This window comes from Copadichromis virginalis, linkage group LG5 (genome assembly GCF_057382275.1).
Source record: "Copadichromis virginalis isolate Kocher_CV1m ecotype Utaka linkage group LG5, C_Virginalis_male_GT1.1, whole genome shotgun sequence".
In the NCBI taxonomy this organism is placed as follows: domain Eukaryota; kingdom Metazoa; phylum Chordata; class Actinopteri; order Cichliformes; family Cichlidae; genus Copadichromis; species Copadichromis virginalis.
Genome location: NC_140622.1, coordinates 12453537 through 12470595, shown reverse-complemented (window position 1 = coordinate 12470595; position 17059 = coordinate 12453537). Strand labels below are relative to the sequence as shown.

The 17059-nt window shown below is 42.5% G+C and overlaps 1 protein-coding gene and 1 long non-coding RNA gene across 3 annotated transcripts in view; one reads left to right on the top strand and one right to left on the bottom strand.

The window, feature by feature from the left end:
* Positions 1-1513: 1513 nt before the first annotated feature.
* LOC146709023 (uncharacterized) overlaps positions 1514-17059 on the bottom strand; it is a 29172-nt gene continuing 13626 nt past the window's right edge. For both annotated transcript variants that reach the window (XR_014920410.1, XR_014920409.1), the window contains exon 3: positions 1514-1861. This is a non-coding gene — a long non-coding RNA (uncharacterized LOC146709023). The remainder of the gene's footprint in view (positions 1862-17059) is intronic.
* LOC146709025 (G protein-coupled receptor 22-like) lies at positions 1803-15873 on the top strand. Its single transcript, XM_085455980.1, has 2 exons — positions 1803-1868; positions 12897-15873. The coding sequence occupies exon 2, from the start codon at positions 13008-13010 to the stop codon at positions 14538-14540; it is 1533 nt and encodes a 510-aa protein (XP_085312106.1). The 5' UTR covers positions 1803-1868; positions 12897-13007; the 3' UTR covers positions 14541-15873.

The window sequence follows — 17059 nt, the reverse complement described above, 5'->3', positions numbered from 1 at the left end:
TATGGAATTGGAGGCCAACCAGGCCCCTCATAAATTCATATACATCGATGAGGCAGGATTCAATCTGGCCAAAAGGCGTCGACGTGGACGGAATGTAATTGGAAAAAGGGCCACAGTTGATGTGCCAGGACAGAGAGGGGCAAACATTACCATGTGTGCAGCAATTGCAAATGCAGGATTACTCCTTCACAGATGTCAGGTTGGACCCTATAATACAGAGCGCTTGCTTGCCTTTCTCAATGATCTCCACCAGCGCCTGGTTCCAGAGCAGGGTCAGGAGGGTGAAAACATGAGGACCTTTGTAATTACCTGGGACAATGTGGCTTTCCATCACTTGCAAGCAATAACAACATGGTTTGAAGTCCACCCAAGACTGGTAAGTCTCTTCCTTCCACCCTATTCACCTTTCCTCAACCCCATAGAGGAGTTCTTTTCTGCATGGAGGTGGAAGGTTTATGACCATCAGCCATATGACCAGATGTCCCTCCTCGAAGCCATGGATGCTGGCTCCAGGGACATCACAGTTGACGATTGCCAAGGGTGGATCCGACATACCAGGCGGTTTCATCCCAGGTGCATCGACTTGGATAACATCAGATGTGATGTTGATGAAAAAATGTGGCCTAACCCTGAAGATCGCAGAGATTAGATGCAAAGTTTTTGCCTTTTTTTAGCCCCCCTCCCCCTCCCCCCCTTTTGATCTTGGCTTTTTGCTGTTGTTTTTTTGTTCAGAATGCTCTTGTGTGTTTCATGGATATTTTGTTCACTGTAAGCAATACTGTAAAACTTTCTCTGTCCTATCATACCGTGTTTCTACTGTACCTCCTGTAGTAAACAGTAAAGAAACATAAACTTGTTTGCTTTTTACTGGAATGCTTTTGAATGTGAACATTACTGTACATGTGGACATACAGTTACCAACCAAGACATTTCTGGTGTCAAAATGGTGGATTGCATGTTTCGCATGCAAATACCTGTAAAACTGAAACATAAAAGTCTATGCAGTTTTTGTAATGTCAATAATAGCCAGTATTTTGAAACCTGGTGTACTTTGATTGACTGCATGTACCTTGTGAAGTGAAAACAAGTGTTATTCTTTGACAGACTAATTTCATTTTGAGTCAGATTTATAGTGTTTTTGTACAGTTAGTGTGTGCAGAGAAAGATGTGTTCTATTTTGAAATGAAGAGTTAGTATATATTTAACAAAATGTATTTTTGAGAAGAAAATTATCCATTTGGCCAATTGTGTTTTGTAGGTGTGAGTCTGTGTTAAGAGTTTAGAAAAAGTATCTGAAGTATGGGTAGGCGCTTGTTAGCGATTGAAAAAAACTGTAATATTAGTTGACCTTGACCAGGTTTGATTGTAAAATTATAGCTGTATTGTAAAATCTGATTCAAGAAAAAAATTGGATCGCCATGCTACCAACGTAAAAAGTGATTCAAACTTTTTTTTTTAATTTTTTTTATTTATTTATTTATTTTTTAAAGCAGCTTCTTGCACAAAAACAGGCTCATAATCATCTAGATCAGGCTTCAAAGCTGTTCCTCAAATACCACTACAACTATATTTTCAAATATTAGTCATTTAACTTTGTAAGTGGTGTACAGTGTTTGGTCGTGATGATCCCGCCTCTTTCACCCAGTCAGCTGAAGTCCTACAGACGGCAGAGTCCTCTGTGGATCCAGCAGGGGATGAGCTGCAGCCGTCTGTCTGTCCCACTAGGCTGTGTTGCTGTTAGCACTCCCTCCTGGAGCTGCTACCGCTGAGCATGCGCTCGGCTCGTACACACCTCTGGACAGAAGGGACGCTTCTCATCAGCACTCTCATGGTGAAGGAATGGATCGTTGAGCCCAAGGTTCTGAAAGGTAAGAGTGCTAATTGGCAATAAATAAATAATGGATTAAAAAACGAAAAAAAACCCGACATTTCAGTATATAATGCGCAGCGCTTGGCAAGTATTTGGCATGCACGTCACCACTGTCCATTATTAAAAGTTACTAATTAAAGGTCTGTTGATTAGTATGGATGGATTTCACATATTAAACCACCTGCTTAAGTTTTGAAAATGCTTAAGTTTAACTTTTACGCAGCGTATGTTAAACGCAAATTTAGAACCTGATGTTTATGAACTATTATGACTGCACGTAGCGCCGATTGCATCTAACTTAATGTGTTGATTGGGCTATATGCAGCTTTGTATGCAGGGTTCGTGTGATTAAAGATGTTGTTGCGCATCGCTCCGCGCGCTTTTTGGCACAAAGTGCTTCACGAAATATCGATTTAGCAGAGGAATCTGGGTTTTATTAGAACCTCCGGCTGTGTGTGGGAGTGGGTGCTTGACACAGTTACGGTCTCCGAAGCTCTGTGTTTTCTCCCACGCTCCTGAGGGAGTCATCAACGCGGTCCGCTGGAAACATTTCACCGCGCGCATCAAAGTGAGGCTGTCTGTTTGGATTGTGTGTATGCCTGCGATGCTTAACAGTTTGTATTTTGCTGTGTGCTCCAACGGCCTTGGGGACATGCACAAGTCGTAATCTCACAGCCCGCCAGCCTACAGTTATTACTGACCATACCTACTTCACCTTTTTTATTCATGAGGGTAAGTTACCACAAAATCCATATTTTGGCCTCATATGCACCACTTTAAAACTTAAAGTTAAGATAGACTTCTCCCTGCACTTTATTTTGGTTAAGTATCAGCAATTTAAAACATTTTAGGGAAAGAAATGTCTTCTTTTCCCCTGTGATTAAACGTCTGAAAAAGATGTGATTGCAAGTCTGCATTTCAAAAATACTTTTAGATTGTTTTCTTGACTGTTCATTCAATCTGAAAATTGATGATGGAAAAAGGAAAAAACTATTAGCTGCAGTTAGTGGTCCAGATGTATTTATTTTCAGAGGCACAGAAGACAAACAATTTAAATTTGCTCTGGGCGGAGTCAGACTTGCTGTCTGCCATTATAAAGTCAAATAAATAACTTGATACTCGTGCAATCTGCGGGCTGCGTCATGCAGCTTCTGTCTCAGCGGTTAATCGTGAGCAACACTTTGTCAAAGAACAAAAACAAGAAAAAAAAAAAGATGTGCAGAGGACAAAGGACGACTTTGAAAATGAAACTAGACGCAGCAGGCGAGATGAGGAGTAACAGAGAAAGGAGGGCGGCTGGTGACAACAGTGTGGAGGTGGAGGAAAGTAAAGAGAGAAAAAGGGAGAAGTCTGATGAAAGTGTTTGGTCCGAGCTGTGTCTCCACCATACGGTCCCCGTGTTCTGCTGTGAACGGCTTTGATTGTGAACATGAAGGAGAGAAAGCAAAATCCCGCCGGACACATGAAGGCAGAAAGTGTGTGTGTGCGTGTGTGCCTGTCTGTCTATGTTGCCATCTCACTAAACGGATAAACTGTCTTCTAACTGGCTCTTTTGCCAAGTTAAATAACCTTATGAGCGTTCACCAAGAAGCTATTTCTCTCATATCTCTCATTCACAACACACATCTTCTCTCCTCACCTGTTCTGCCTCTTCCCTCAGCTTAGGTTTTCTATGGCTGGCTATTTCAGGTCCATATTTTGGCACTGCAATGAATTATTCAGGTAACAGGACAACATAAAGGCTCTCAGTAGGATGCTTTGCTCAAACCTGAATTACCCCTCTGCCATCTGGGAAGTCTGCCTGAATAATGGATTTGTTTCCCCAATACCAAGTTGTTTGATGGTCTGTAACTGAAATGGCAATAGGTGCACTCACAGTGTGTGTGCAAGTTAACTCCTCCAATCTTCCCAGCCATCATTTAAAGACATGAATGCATTAAAGATTACTCTTAGAAAAAAAAAAGTCTGGAATTGCTTGATTATACTCCCCATATCTCTTTTGAAGCATTCTCTGGAGTCTACATATTTCATGCCTTCCTGATTGCTTTTTTTTTCTATTTTTTTTTCAGCTTCATTATGAAATGAATGGAAATATTTATGACATCAGGAAAGCTATAATCTACCATAGGAAAAAAATGGATGCAACTTAAACAGCGGTCATAAATTAAAGATTGTAAAAAGCCCAGACAATCGATCAATAAAGCAATCAAACGGACGCAGACCATTTACTTTGCCCCTCGGTGCTTGAAAACTGTGGTGAGACACTACAGTACTTACAATATTATGTTGTAAAGGGTTTCTTTATGCACAGTGTAAATTGTTTGGTTCCCTTTTGTTTGTTTTGTATCCTGTTCAAGTGCACGCAAGTATAAATCAGCTAGTTTTGATTCCTACAGTTTAAATTAATTTTGACACCAACTTGAATTTTCATGTCATTTCATTTTTAAGTCACCAGGAAAAAGAAATGCCACATTTATCAAAGTCTGACGGGTCTCTAACGAACACAAGCGGATGCTCAGATAGTGACCCCCAAGATTAGCAGTTAATTTGTAGGCGGAGTCATGGTCAAATATCATTCAGTGGAATGGCGATTAGCTGTGTTTTTAATCAAAATAATAGGGATCTGTCAAAAGTCAGATCTCCACAACTCACGAGGAAGTGAATAACGGTACGAACAAATGCAAGATGCTGATGATCGTCGGGCTGGAGACACATCTCTGAAGCTTCTGGACTCCATCAATCCACCGACAGACAAATGAAGGAAACTGAAGACCTTGTTACCCTCCACAGGAGTGATCAGCCAACAGAGATCACTTCAGGAGCGGGACATTTAATAGTTGCGGAGATCTAATCAATGAAAGGTCTCTCTCACATTGACTAACGTTCAGGTTTATGAGTCCACCATGAGTCCACCACTGCCTGCAACTGTGGAGCTTTGCAGAAAAGCCGAAAGGATCAACGTTCCAGCTGAACATGATCCAATCTGTGAAACATGGTGGTGATGGTATCATGGTTTGGTCATACTTCGATGGCTCTGCACGAGGCTCACAGGCACTATTAGAGCAATGAGTTTTGAACCGTGCTCTCGAATTCTAAAATACACAAACGACATGAACTGAAATATTTAAGAGAGAGTACGCGTGCAGCAAGACAGCGATGCAAAACATACAGGTTGCTGTGCAAAGAACGGACAAAGAAGAATAAAGATGATGTTTTGTGGTGGCTAAGAAAAAGTCCTGATCTTAATCCTGAAGAAATGTTGTGGAAAGACAAAAACATCAGAGGATGTTTTAGGTCATATTAGTAAAGGTGTATTGATGATTCCTCGCAAAGCATTTTTCTTGCTGATGCTTCCTCCCATTCCACTGTAACCATTGTTGTGATGTATGTGATGCAGAAAAAGTGGATCTAGAGTAGGAATGGTTTTGTAAAATGAACTCGTAGAATTTGTATTGTGCAGTGTCCATGCTGTCATATCTACACGTGAGGGATGATGGAGATGTACAGAACAACTCAAACTTAACTAAAAACTAAAACATTTTAGTGACCAACATAAAATAAAAACTAGACTTTTGAAAATCAGCCGTGGTAGGGCGGTGTTTAATTGTGTTTTTCACGTCACAACCATATCAAACTAGCATTTGCATTGAAGCTTATTGTTTACCTTTAGAAAATTCCTGTGCACTTGATAATAATATGCATGATCTTTGCATGAAGTTGGAACATGGAAACCGTAATTTAATCTAAGTTTAAGGACAGATTCACTCAAGGATCTAGACTTCAGTCTGGATTTATTATCGTTTCATCTGCTGGCACACAAATAATGCCAAACATTTGCAGCACTGTGAGACAGTCTGAACTTTCATCTTCAATTCTTTCACCTTTTTCTCCAAGACCACTTACTGTCAGCTCAGCAGGCATCCTGTTGTAAAAGTGTGTTTGTGTGTGTGTGTGTGTGTGTGTGTGTGTTACTCCGGCAATGTGTTGTGCTCCTATGTGTCATTTTGTCTCTGTCTTCGCGTGGTGACTAGAGAGAGAGCTTGATGTCTCAACAGGAGTCTACATGGTACACTCTCTCTCTCTCACTCACTCACTCACTCACACACACACACACACACACACACACACACACACACACACACACACACACACACACACACACACACACACACACACACTGTGCTGCTGGGTGTTTATTACACCGACTGAACGTATATGTTCTGTGTTCTCATGCTAGCTTCAGCCTTTTTGTGTTGTTCTTCACCCCCTCACTGCAGACTTCAGTGCTGTCATCCCTGCTCTTCTTCTTCTGCGCTGCTTTGTCCTTTGTAATGTCTTGTGAGAATCAGAGCTCCTTCAGCTTGTTGGTGGCATTCTCGTGATTAAGCTGCCTTTTTATCTTTTTTTTTTTTTTTTTTGTACAAAATTTTGAATGATCAGATTCCCAGAAACTAGATTTTATGATTTTTCCCAATGCAGTGATTGCAAAACATAAATGTAACATGATTACATTCACGCTGCACATACTGATCACATTATCTTTTTATTTTAATGCGACTTTTTCTGTCCTGCTGCCACACTGACTCACTCAACAGCAGCACAGGCAGAAACTTTATTCTCTCCTCGTGCCTTTCTTTGTTGGAATTTCTAATCTGATTAGATTTTCAGGTATCTTGCATAACTTTATATTTTAGTGGAGGAAAAACACTTTTTTTTTGAGCTAGAAGCTGAGTAAAAGTTTTTAAGATGTAGAGCAGCGAACACATCAACCCCTAATGTTGGAGATTGTGTACAACATTGTGTATGTTGAGATTCTCCTTAATTTTAGTGTGTGGTTTTAACCACCAATTAGGAACACATGCATCGGGTAGCATGCGCTTTGGTTAGTGTTTAAACTAAAGAAATAGCTTGCACCTGAGGACAGCAGCTACAGTCTTCATCCTAAGGAGCATGTGCATGAGCCCAATCTCACAGAAACATGTGAAACACGTGAGCTCTTAGAAACACATTACATTGTGAAATGTCATCTCTGAGCCCGGCTGTGGTGCATGCATAAATCCCTCAGAGGGGACGTTGCATGAACCTCAGGGTAGCACAAATCAAACCAAGCAATGTCAACCAGTGTCCTCGGGTTTAACTCTCGTTTAACTTGATGGACTGTTTACAGGAAACGATCATGGTTGCAATTGCATAAAATAGCACATGTAAATTCTCTAACCCTTCATGGCAGGGCTCATCATGCTGTCACAATAAGAGCTGACTTCCTGTGGCTCCACATACGTGTGAAAGGAATGAAGAAAAATCCAAGATCTAATTTTAATTTCTTCTAACCTCCCCTTCAAGGCCATCTTTCTGTGTGTCTCTAGGCTGCTTTCAGTTCTGCTGCTATTTTTAGATTTTTCCCTTTGAGTTTTTCTCTTTCAGTACATCCATGCTTATCATCCAGTGGTGTTTACGTCTGCTTAGGCTGCCACTGGGGCCATAAGAGTAGTGTATTCAGTGCCACTAACCTTCTTATGTATTCATAAAAACATCATTTTCCACAGCATTCCCCCCCCCCCCCCTTTTTTTTTAAAGCATAAAGTTCCAGTGCATTTCCCATTCATGTATGTTTCTTCCTCCGTTCTCACTAGCCGTGTCACTTTGAAAACCTGTTACATCAGCTTGTCTCAGAGGAAAAGCAAGATTAACTTTCATCTTTTTAATCTTTGTCCTGCTGCTTCTGGGAATTGCTGATGTGCCTAGCTGTTTAATTATACATGCCATATAGTGTCTTTCACACACTGTCTGGTTTCCCCACACCAGAGGGGAAGAGGTTGCAAGGCATCGCTTAGATCTGTGTGGAAAGCATTAGCTCTGAACGTGCTGCATGGCTTTGCAAATTCACCTGCCCGCTGAGGCTTTGATGCACTGTTAGAAATATATTCATTATACTGACAGATTATTGTCTGATGATTAGAGGATTTGTGCTTAAAATCTGTCCATTTCCTACATTTCTCAAAATGACTTCACACAAACAGAAAAAACACAGCAATCTCTTTTTTTTTTTTTTTAAATTGCATTTTGGAAAAACTATTTATTTTCAAAATAAAACAATAATGACAAAATCAGAAAAAAGATATATCAGTCAGATTGCTATCCCCCCTGTGTTTGGAGCTTTTGTCTATTGTTTGTATGGTTATGTTGAAGGCTTCTGTTAAAATAACATAAAGAAAATATTAAACAAAGTTAATATCTCTAACAAACCTAATAAATCAGCTATTTAGTTTCTAAATAAGCACAAAAGTTGTGAATTCCAAAGCTGGGCCATAAACAACATCACAAAGGACACAATCAGCACCACAAACCAGTCACATAAAAAAAACAAATAAAAAAAAAACTATTTTAATATAAATGACATCAAACACAAGAGATGCTCCTTCAAATTAAATAAATAATTATATAAATATAATATTTTATGCTTCAAGATCCAAATGTGATATAAAGTATCGTGAAGAGTCAAATGAAAATATTTATATTGTATGTGGTCATGACCTGAAATAAGGACTACAATATTCAGTTGGACTAAGGCTTTTATTGTGAAAGTTTTGAAAAATATGTTTATTTTGAGTTTAAAAAAAAACAACAAAACAAAAAAGTTGGCTGTGTTGCATCACTTTCTCCTTGGGAGCCAAACCACTCATTCTTATCTGATATCTACCTGGTCAGCTATTTAGCAGTTAGATTTTTGATTTCATGTAGTAAATGTTTTCATTGGGTGAGAAGTCTGGGGTGCGGGTTGGCCTGATGAGATGCTTTTATTGTGGAGCAGAGCTGCTGTAATATGTACAGAATGTTAATTTTACTGTAAGTCTGCAGATTCTGAGGTTTGTAACATTTTAATTTCTTTCGTAATTTGGCACCGTTTAGAGAAACTGTATCTGACCTTGCTGGGACACCTGGATCCTCCAGACCAGCAAATTGCCCAAACATCTGCTTTTATAAAGGTGCTCACACTTACTGATGATCAGTTAATTGAGTACATCTGATTAGTTACCCTTTTAAGTCCTATGAAAGCAGTTCTGGCGTCCAGGATTTTGGAAACTGAATCTAACACCATGTATTTTAGGGCATCATTTTTTACAAATACTTAGGAATATTTAAGTAGCCTTCATTTGAATTTTTGCCAAGAGTTTGACAGGAAGATAACCGCGCCCAGGTAACCAATCAGTACCCAGGAAGAAACTGCTTTCCAGGCTCTAACTGCAGGAAGTAAAATTCAGCTCACCACATTATAGTCTTTTTTATTTTACCTGTACAGAAACAAAGTGTCAGGACATAGTAGCTTACTTAACAAACTTTCAACATTCCCTGAGGAAGAATGGGAAGTTACTGTGCCTCTTCTGGCCAAAAAATTGCTAACTCTGAAACTGCCGTCCTTGCCTTGGGTTTTCCGTGCCTGCACATGGGGTGATGGAAATGTCCCATAACATGACATCATTTTAAAAATATAAACTACAACAGATTGAAATACCAGTCATCTTTTCACTGGAATAGCCTTGGCTCAATTTACAACTTCAGAGAACACACAGAGCACAATGTCACAGTTCTCAGCACTACCTGTAGAGCTCAGCTGAAAATGTGTCACTGCGATCAAGCTGAACCTCATTACCCTGTCCCAGGTTTGAAGGGAAAAGGTGTTGCCGAGGTAGCCCAGCCACTTATCAAATCTAGCACCTCGATGTGGGCTTTTCCTGGCTCTCAGCGCGCCGGGGCCTGAGTGAGAATACTGCCTTATTATTATATTGTTGCAGAGCCAGAAAATGGACACACACACACATTCACAGTTACCTGGAGAACTCCCTGGTGTGCAAGTTAATTAGCAAAGCATCTTAAGAAATGCACCTGGTTTCACACTTGCTTTCCTCTAACAACGGGACAGTGACAAAGCGGCAGTGCTGGTTTCTGAATTCAAGCAACGAACGCCAAATTTGACTCGCTCATTCTCATTCTGACTGGCATTTTTCAAAGAGGAAGCAAATTATTAATAAGCAGCTTGTGAATGCAGACCAGTGTGAAACCGCGCGTTGTTCTCCAGGGTCAGACATGAGTCACTTTGGTTCAAGCAGGAGGGGCACACTGATTGATTTTTCACCTGTCTGCATCACACAAATGCCCTTTGAAACTGAGCCTTTTAACATATAGATGATGAATCATATTTAACTATAAAACATACCTTTACAAAAAGAAAAAAGAGCAAAGTTTGAAAAGAAAAAAACAACAGAGCCACAGTTCTCTTAAAGCAGAACACTATGAAGCCTGTGATAACAGTCCCCACAGAAAAGCCTTTCAAGCAGGTTGATTTTCTGCTGTAATTTTACGCTCTGTAATATCTACACCTTTCCTGTGCTGAGCGTCTAACCCGTGCAGTCATCACGCAGCTTTTCACTCAGGCAATCATGAGTGGAGTCTTTGGGGACTGAAGCAGTCTTTTGGGGACTGGATGCAACCAGGAAACCAGCCGCAGTTAGAGGAAGGCTGATGTAAGACTGCCACCTCTGCTCCCTGGGACATCTTGTTTACCGCTGCGTCTGGTTCACCCTTCTTTTCTACTTCCTTCCCTCACTCAGGCGATTGCTGTAATCTGTCTCTCAGTGCACGCACATTTTAAAGGTATGAATTCATTTAAATGGATTCATACCTTCTCCATCCAATCCCTTGCTACAATCAGACAGTCTGTGGACGATCAGGCCAGCTGGAAACCTCCAATCCGAGTCCAGCAAAGTTGCTGCGAGAGTCTGCGCTCTTGCACACCATCAGCTCTTCACTCAGTTTTTGTTGTTTATTTTTTCCCCCACCAAACCCATGTTTTGTTTTTTTTCCCCAGTGGCCCCTCTTTAATTTCTCCTTAAATCCCCACGAAGAACAGACAAGAGACAAATCAAAGGAAAAACCCGAACCCTTGACCCCAACAGTTTCATCCTTTTTATCTGTCGCTGCGTCCTCGAGGGAAACTTTCACAGTTGAAAGTTGATGCAGGAATCTGCATCCTTTCTGGCTTAGTCAGTGCTGCCATAACTTAGATTTCGTAGAATTTGCTTATATGAATTAAAATAGTTTAATCACAATCTCGAAATCTCGTGGGACTTTGATTTCCTTCCACACTGAGTTGTTTGTATTGCCAAGGGAAAAAAGGGGACGCACGAAAGTCAGCAGAGTCATTGTGACATGGATTATAAGACACGTTATTCAAAACATCTGTAGCACAAGGCTTTTACCGCTGCTGGCACTGTTGGCTCAAAGCTGAGCAGGAAGCCCCATCACGACACTTATTCGGTCTCCTCTGTCTGTTCCGCAGGAATGCGGCGCGTTTCAAGCTCTCCGATTTGTAGCTGAGAGCTGTTCTAACTACTACTACTCTACTGCTCAGTGTCCCGCACTTCAGCGTACCTGTGCCCTCATTAATGTAGTTCCTTGTAGCGAGGTTTCCGTGGTAACGGAGGTGAGGAGAAAATGAGTCTATCACTCAGCTGAATGCCTTGTTACCAGAGCGGAGGTTGATATTTCAGGCTCGACTTGTTGTGCTGGAGTCAGTTTCCTGTGCTCTCGACTCGGAGGCCAGTCACGAAATGTTTTGAGCACCTGATGCCAAGATATTCATTCAGATAGCAATTTAGAGACATATGAAGCCGTGATTTCACTTGTTCGGTTGATTTCCCGCAGGTGCAATTAGTTTCCGCTCCCCCTCCACAATCAATGATGAGCGGCTGTGTTTTACACACTGACTTTAATCTTGTAGCTGTCGATGTAACAATGACATACTGCTGGTGTTTATCAGTAAGGATAGGCTGTGTCTGTGGGCTGAGGTTAGTTAACTCTTTAATATTGTGCGCTGGAAAACTCATTTTTAGTTAGGTGAAGTAAAAACTGTTCTTTAGAAAAAAAGGGAAACACAAATAGTTTCTTTAGTTTTAGTCCTTATCAGTATGATCAAAATCATCCCAGAAGAAATTCTTACTCCTTGTCTAACATTTTTGCAATGCATCAGGGCAATTATTTGAGCTGTCATTTTAGTGTTTATCCACATCGATAGGATCACCTGTCAAATCTCATATAACAGGCTTAAAAAGTCCCAAGAACAAGGTTTTAAAAGCGTTATATAAGTCGATTTCCTTGTCATCGTTCGGACTCACGTTGTTCTATCACTACAGTCATGAACATTAGGCACATAATAAATTTAGGGTATTTAGGAAAGGCAGCTCTACCCGCCTTTGCCCTGGCCCTAAAATGAGCAGTATCTGTTTTAAAAAGTGATCACATTAAAGGTCTGACTTATGATTGGTTATGTCTGGAGTATTTTACAGTCATTCCTTTGGTTTTTTTTTTACAGTACTTTAAGGGAAGTAGTCTAACTCTTCAAATTACACTCTGATGTTGGCATCGATGCTATGTGCATGTCTGTATGTATGCTTGTCAGCTGGCAAAGGCTTACCAACACTTTCCAATAAATATGCCCCTTCGGTGCCGGAGCTATTTTAAATGCATTATGCGGTCTGTTACAGCTGGCAGAGAAAAGATCATAACCAATTTTGTGTAACCTGCTGAGTGTGTTGTATTTACTGATCCACTGAGAGTAGTTGATTTCTTGCAGGTCTAATTATTTAGCTCCATTCAATTTGGGTCATTCCCCAGAGCTCCAGTACACATTAGTGATGGCCTATTGCGACGGCCTGCTGTTCTGGCAGCTTGTGTTCACGTCTCAAGCTGTGGCTGAGTCAGAATGGTAATACTGATAGGAGACAGAATGAAGGATGGATTGATGCATAATGCAGCACCTGCTCAATCTGCAGATGCTGGAGTTAATGCGTGCAAATGTGTTAGACAGACAGACAGAATTCTTTTGGCAAACATGGATAAGTTATGATCTCTGTTTTTATCCAAAGTTATGTTGGGATCTCTGTCATGCTGTGAGAGAGAATAATGTGTTTTGATTTTCTCCTGCACAGTTCATCTCTCATCTGTCTGCGTTGTGTTCCCTTCTCCGCAGCGCTGTCACAGAGCTGTTATTCATCCCTGCATCATGGAGGATCGGCCAGGTGCATCATGGGAGCTCATCAGCAGTGTGACAGATACAATATATGAAGACTGAGAGGTCGTCATGGAGACCGGCAGCTACACGTCAGGCCCGGCCACTACTGATGGGGTTCGGACAGCCGCTGGGCTGGAGGGACTCGGAGTCCTTCAGGAGCGAGGAGGAGGCGGCTCTTTCAGCACCCCTGCGTCCTGGTACCCTCCGTACTCGCTGGGCTTCCAGGTGTCACTCACCGCCTTCCTCATGCTGGAGCTGGTGTTGGGATTCAGCAGCAACCTGACTGTGCTGGTGCTCTATTGCTCCCAATCCAATTTAGTGGACTCTGTGAGCAACATGGTGACCGTCAACCTCCACGTGCTGGATGTGGCGGTGTGCGTGCTGTGTGTGCCCCTCACTCTGGTTGTTGTTCTTCTGCCTCCGGGACCCAACCTGGCCTTGGTGTGCTGCTTCCACGAGGCCTGTGTCACCTTTGCCAGCATCGCCACAGCCATCAACATCCTGGTTATCAGCTTGGACCGATACGACATCTCGGTACGACCGGCCAACAGGCTGCTGACGACACACAGGGCGGCGTTGCTGCTGATCGCCGTCTGGATCACCTCGCTCGCTGTGTTTTTTATCCCATTCTTGGAGTTGCAGTGGTCCACTGAAGAAGAAGCAGGGGAGACGGAGAAATCCTTGCCTTTGTCCTCGTATGACATTAGTTCCACTGTGGCGCCAGCATGGCGTAACCGGACCGTCCTATGTGTTGGTGGTCAGGGCTTTCACACCGGCCCCGGTAGGTATTACCATCTTATCCTCCAAGTGCCCATCTTCTTCACCACGGTGGCAGTCATGTTGTTTACCTACTCCAGAATATTGAGGGCTTTAAACATCCGCATTGGTTCCCACATGAAAAAGGGCCAGCGGTTCAGGGGCCCCTCCTGCAGAGGGCGCCACAAGAGGCAAAAAAAGGAGAAGCCGGGGCTAACGACTGATGGTGGGGAGTTAGGAGGAGAACAATGCACGACAGATAATACCAAACAGCTCAGCCACCCTCCCCTCATCCCATCCCCAACCCCGACAGCTACCTCTCCCCATGCCGTGTCATCCTCTGCTCCGCTCGTCAGCTCTGACATGGGCGCTGCCACCCCCATGCCAGCCACAGTGGGCGTTCAGGCTTCCGTGTCGGCCATCATCGCCCTGCGGCGGGCAGTGAGACGACATCGAGATCGCCGAGAGCGTCAGAGACGTGTCTTTAAGATGTCCCTCATCATCATTTCGACCTTTCTGGGCTGCTGGGCTCCCCTCTCAGTGACCAACGTCCTAATCCTGGGCATCGGCCCCAGCGACGTCCTCGTCAGCCTACGCCTCTGGTTCCTCGCTCTGGCTTACGGAACCACCGTCTCCCACCCGCTGCTGTACGCTTTCACCCGACAGAAACTGCGCCGTGCCCTTCGCGCCAAGGTTAAAAAGAGGGTGGTGTCCCTGCTCCAGGTAGACCCTTCACCAGGTGGGACTGTCATACACAACTCCTGGGTGGACAACCGAAAGACCAGCAGGCAGGTGCGTCTAGAAGCGAGCGAAGGTACCGAACGCTGCCTGGGAGAAGCCCTGTGAGACTGAAACATGCAGGTCAGGCTCCATAATGAAGCTCGTCGGTGCAAATCACATTTACACCTTGGGGAGACCTTTAAATGTAACCACCAGCAGCAAGCTCCTGCTACACTCTCCCCTCAGCGCAGGCTGCAGTGGAAGCAGGGTGTCACAATCACTGTGGCACTCACAGCCTCTGCAGAGAATCATTCAACACACACTGTACATAGTTTGCACTCTGTGAATCACTGAAGTCTATTTACATATGGAGCTGAATAATAGAGCATCCTCATAGTGGTGCTTACATAACCACTCCAAAGAATGTGTTTAGCCAGCAGAAGATATGATCTGCCTTCTCCCACTTAAAGCCTCCAAGGCACTTCAAACACATAAATTCTTTGAATGTATTTAATATTATCTCTGCCTTAAACGTTCCGCTAAATGGTATACTGTGCATTCGGAACAAAAAAAGGGAGCATGTCAGATATTTAAATGAAAGGCTCAGTGACAGCTGATAAACTTTTAACTTTTCAGGGTCTGCCTGGGGAGAGACGATAAAGAACAAGTCAGAGGACAGTTAAAAGTGTAAATTAGTAAATCAAGTTTTGCTTTAGTGTGAGTTTATTGTGTGCTAAGATATTAAAGCGCTTGCATAAGATTTCGCAACACTTCTTTTGCCCCCAGTTTATAGCAAATGGTGTAATATATTATTTGGTATTGCAGTCTAGCTGTCTCCCCCTGTTTCCACTTGTTATGCTAAACTAAGTTAACTGGCCGCTGGCTGTAGATTCGCGTTCACTGTTAGCATGAGAAATCTTCTCATGTGACTCGTGATGGGAAAGAAAAGACACAATCATCATTCACAGATACTGTGTTTATTCCAGGTCTATAGTCTTAGACTGCATTTTAGATGTAAAGCTGCTTAGAAGAAAATTCATGTAAATGATGTAAATACTGCCCACATGATGAAACGGAAGTGTGTGGTTATAAAACGACTTTCCTAGAGCAGAGCAGTGATCCAGCTGCCTCGTCCCTGTGTCGTTGCACCCAGACATGCAGTCCCACAGGTCAGCTCCTCCCAGAGGAGTGTAACGGTCACCACAGCTGGGCCCTGACAGCTTCCTGGCGTTATAAAGAGTAGTGTTGACTTTACCTGCTTGTGTTCACTGCTCTAACATTGTACTCACGCTATTGTTCATTGCAGCGGCCGTGTGATTTATCACACTAATAATGCATTAGTGAATGTTAACAAGTGAAAATATATAATATATGTACACCAAGAATATCTTTAGAAGTTTTCTCCACAGTGTTTTGATGTGAATGTGTCACAAAACAGTGAATTAAAAGAATGAATTGAGTTTTTCTTTCGCGTGTGTGCTGTGTTGCAAGTTTGTTTAAATTTCCAGCTGGGGGTCAAAGCTACTCAGACTTCGTCCAAGATAAAAAAACAAAAAAAACAACAGGTTTTACATTTCTTCACTAGGTTTTTTTAAGCCTCCTACAAGAGGAATAACATGAGGACAACGTGCAGCTCCGTACATATAGCCTATATAATCACTCAGGGCTATGCTGCAAAAGAACATAATGTCCCCACAGACTCTCGCTCACACATCAAGGAATCTCTGTATGTCCATCTGGTGAAATCGCACATAAGAGCATACAGCGACGTCTGAACAGAACATAACTGCATCCAACCGCTCTCGAACTCCTCAAATGAACTTCATCAGCAAGTATGATCAACACAAAGATGTGATGCGCACAGAGACTCCTCCATTTGTTGGTGAGACCAATAGTCGCTTTAACATTTGCTTTGTGTGGTCTCTGTGTTGAACAAACGGTACATTGTGTTTGTGGATGTGTTCATTTATCACCATCAGATGCAGCCAATAATGAGTGGGTAGTGCCATTTACATGTGATAATTTTAGTATTGTCTTTCCACTGGTTGGCGTGCTAAACTCAAACCTCGGCGCTGTAGGCTTTTTTATGTGAAGATGTGCTATTTCAGTCTGTGCATTCATGTTCAGTAAAAGTGCCCTCTGTAGGAATGCAGGCACCTATACCTGGCAGTAATCATCACATGCCCCTCCCACTGAGCTCTCCTGTGGCTCATGGCGGCGTAGCGGCTCAAAAGCTGCCTGCATGTTTGAAAACGTGGCGTGGGCTTCGTGTTGCGTGGGAGGGAGGCGCTACAGACCTCGGCAATATAGGGGAAAAAAAGAAGGTCATCCATGTGGGATGAAGCCTGCAAGGTAAAGTAGGCTAATTCAGCAGCACTTAAACCTCGAAAGAACAATTAGGCCACTGCAAATACCAGTGACATAATTTTGGTTAAAATTAAATGACATATAAATAAATCATTTTTAATTTATTTTTTTGTAAATGGAAAAAACCTTTTTACACTAATGGGGAGTGTAACATTTACACTGAAACTCAAGGGTTATTATCTAACATTGCACAGCGGAGTATGGATATGATAAAGTGCCCTTTTCTATCCTAGGTGCTGTTTTGGGGTTAAAGGTTAAAGCTAATTTAGTTGGACAGA